The following is a 2,500-nucleotide window of genomic DNA, read 5'->3' as shown; positions in this document are numbered from 1 at the left end:
GAAGCTGGTGGGTCATCAGATGAACGTCATTGGTAATGTCTTTGTGATGCTCTGAGTAAGAAGTTGGTTTTCACTCAAATATATATCTAACTGTAATAAATGCAGAGCTGGAGAAGTTGGATGAAAACATTTATGAGAGGCCCAACGAGGATGCAGGACCTCCCAAACGATACTACTTTGAGAACCTGAAGATCAGCCTTCCTCAGGTCAAACTGAGTGTCTTCACCTCTCACAAGCTGCCTCCTGATCTCAAGGTAACCCAACATGACTCAGCATCTGCCTTTGTGCTGCCCCGCTTCATAAAGCAGAGTAACTTCACCTATGGACTCCATCACCTGACTCAATGACAATGTTCATCCTGTTTGTCAAGGAAGAGATTTGGATCCAGCGCACAACTTCACCTAAAACCACTCTCCTTCCTTTAATAGGACCCAGTAAAGTAATTCATACAGTTGATATCAATAAACTTGTAATTATTAAGGTGTTGTTGCAGATGGTGTTTTGCTGAAAAATACATAGTGTTCATAAAAAGAACAACATTATTACAGACATACATTTTAAATGTGAAAGGAATTTACAATAATAGAACATTGGAACTTGGACTGACATGTAGCAAATGCATAGCATCACTTAACCTGTTACCACATGATGTCCCTCTGTTACGTCCTGTTACCACATGATGTCACTGTTACGTCCTGTTACCACATGATGTCACTGTTACGTCCTGTTACCACATGATGTCACTCTGTTACGTCCTGTTACCACATGATGTCACTGTTACGTCCTGTTACCACATGATGTCACTCTGTTACGTCCTGTTACCACATGATGTCCCTCTGTTACGTCCTGTTACCACATGATGTCACTCTGTTACGTCCTGTTACCACATGATGTCCCTCTGTTACGTCCTGTTACCACATGATGTCCCTCTGTTACGTCCTGTTACCACATGATGTTTACGTCCTGTTACCACATGATGTCCCTCTGTTACGTCCTGTTACCACATGATGTCACTGTTACGTCCTGTTACCACATGATGTCACTCTGTTACGTCCTGTTACCACATGATGTCACTCTGTTACGTCCTGTTACCACATGATGTCCCTCTGTTACGTCCTGTTACCACATGATGTCCCTCTGTTACGTCCTGTTACCACATGATGTCACTCTGTTACGTCCTGTTACCACATGATGTCCCTCTGTTACGTCCTGTTACCACATGATGTCACTGTTACGTCCTGTTACCACATGATGTTTACGTCCTGTTACCACATGATGTCCCTCTGTTACGTCCTGTTACCACATGATGTCCCTCTGTTACCACATGATGTTTACGTCCTGTTACCACATGATGTCCCTCTGTTACGTCCTGTTACCACATGATGTCCCTCTGTTACGTCCTGTTACCACATGATGTCACTCTGTTACGTCCTGTTACCACATGATGTCCCTCTGTTACGTCCTGTTACCACATGATGTTTACGTCCTGTTACCACATGATGTCCCTCTGTTACGTCCTGTTACCACATGATGTCCCTCTGTTACGTCCTGTTACCACATGATGTCCCTCTGTTACTTCCTGTTACCACATGATGTCCCTCTGTTACGTCCTGTTACCACATGATGTCACTCTGTTACGTCCTGTTACCACATGATGTCCCTCTGTTACGTCCTGTTACCACATGATGTCACTCTGTTACGTCCTGTTACCACATGATGTCCCTCTGTTACGTCCTGTTACCACATGATGTCCCTCTGTTACGTCCTGTTACCACATGATGTCACTGTTACGTCCTGTTACCACATGATGTCCCTCTGTTACTTCCTGTTAGCTACCACATAATGTCACACTGTTATTTCCTGTTACCACATGATGTCCCTCTGTTACTTCATGTTATCACAGCTGCACTGCTTTCCAAATGTATCAGCCTATTGTGAATAGAGTTTGGAATATGTATTTCAGTGTGATGCAAAATGTTCTCTATTTTGTCGTATTGTCACACATCATAATTGATGATTTCTACAATTAATGCCGTCCAATGTTTTCTCATGTGGATGTTTCGTGTCAATGTAGGCCCTGAAAGGCACCCTGGGCTTTCCTCTGGTTCGCTTTGAGGATGCGGTCATCAACATGTACCCTTTCACCAGAGTGCACCCCTACGAAACCCAGGAGATCATCATCAACGACATCCTCAAGCACTTTAGAGAGGTAAGAGGGTTTGGAAGTGCTGCTGTGAACTTCTTTGCCTTAAGTTCTCTACATTATCAGAGATTCTAAATACACAATACAATTCACCGCAGCTGTTTAGCGTCCTCCCTTCTATACAAGTAATTCCAAATCAAAGCGTTTCTTGTCTGTAGGAGCTGATCAGCCAGGCAGCTCAGATCTTGGGCTCTGTGGACTTCCTGGGGAACCCCATGGGCCTCGTCAACGACGTCACCGAGGGCATGTCTGAGCTCATCAAGTACGGCAATGTGGGTGGTCTCATACGCAATGTGA

The 2,500-nt window shown here is 44.2% G+C and overlaps 1 protein-coding gene across 5 annotated transcripts in view; it reads left to right on the top strand.

Moving 5' to 3' along the window:
- vps13d (vacuolar protein sorting 13 homolog D) overlaps positions 1 to 2,500 on the top strand; it is a 65,790-nt gene that overhangs the window by 58,291 nt on the left and 4,999 nt on the right. For all 5 annotated transcript variants that reach the window (XM_034537763.1, XM_034537765.1, XM_034537766.1 and 2 more), the window contains 4 exons: positions 1 to 7; positions 106 to 254; positions 2,075 to 2,209; positions 2,362 to 2,500. The exon at positions 1 to 7 is cut by the window's left edge and continues 90 nt beyond it; the exon at positions 2,362 to 2,500 is cut by the window's right edge and continues 29 nt beyond it. In XM_034537763.1, coding sequence (XP_034393654.1) covers positions 1 to 7; positions 106 to 254; positions 2,075 to 2,209; positions 2,362 to 2,500 — 430 coding nt within the window. The remainder of the gene's footprint in view (positions 8 to 105; positions 255 to 2,074; positions 2,210 to 2,361) is intronic.

This window comes from Cyclopterus lumpus, chromosome 7, assembly GCF_009769545.1.
Source record: "Cyclopterus lumpus isolate fCycLum1 chromosome 7, fCycLum1.pri, whole genome shotgun sequence".
Classification (NCBI taxonomy): domain Eukaryota; kingdom Metazoa; phylum Chordata; class Actinopteri; order Perciformes; family Cyclopteridae; genus Cyclopterus; species Cyclopterus lumpus.
This window is presented reverse-complemented; position numbering and strand designations above follow the sequence as displayed.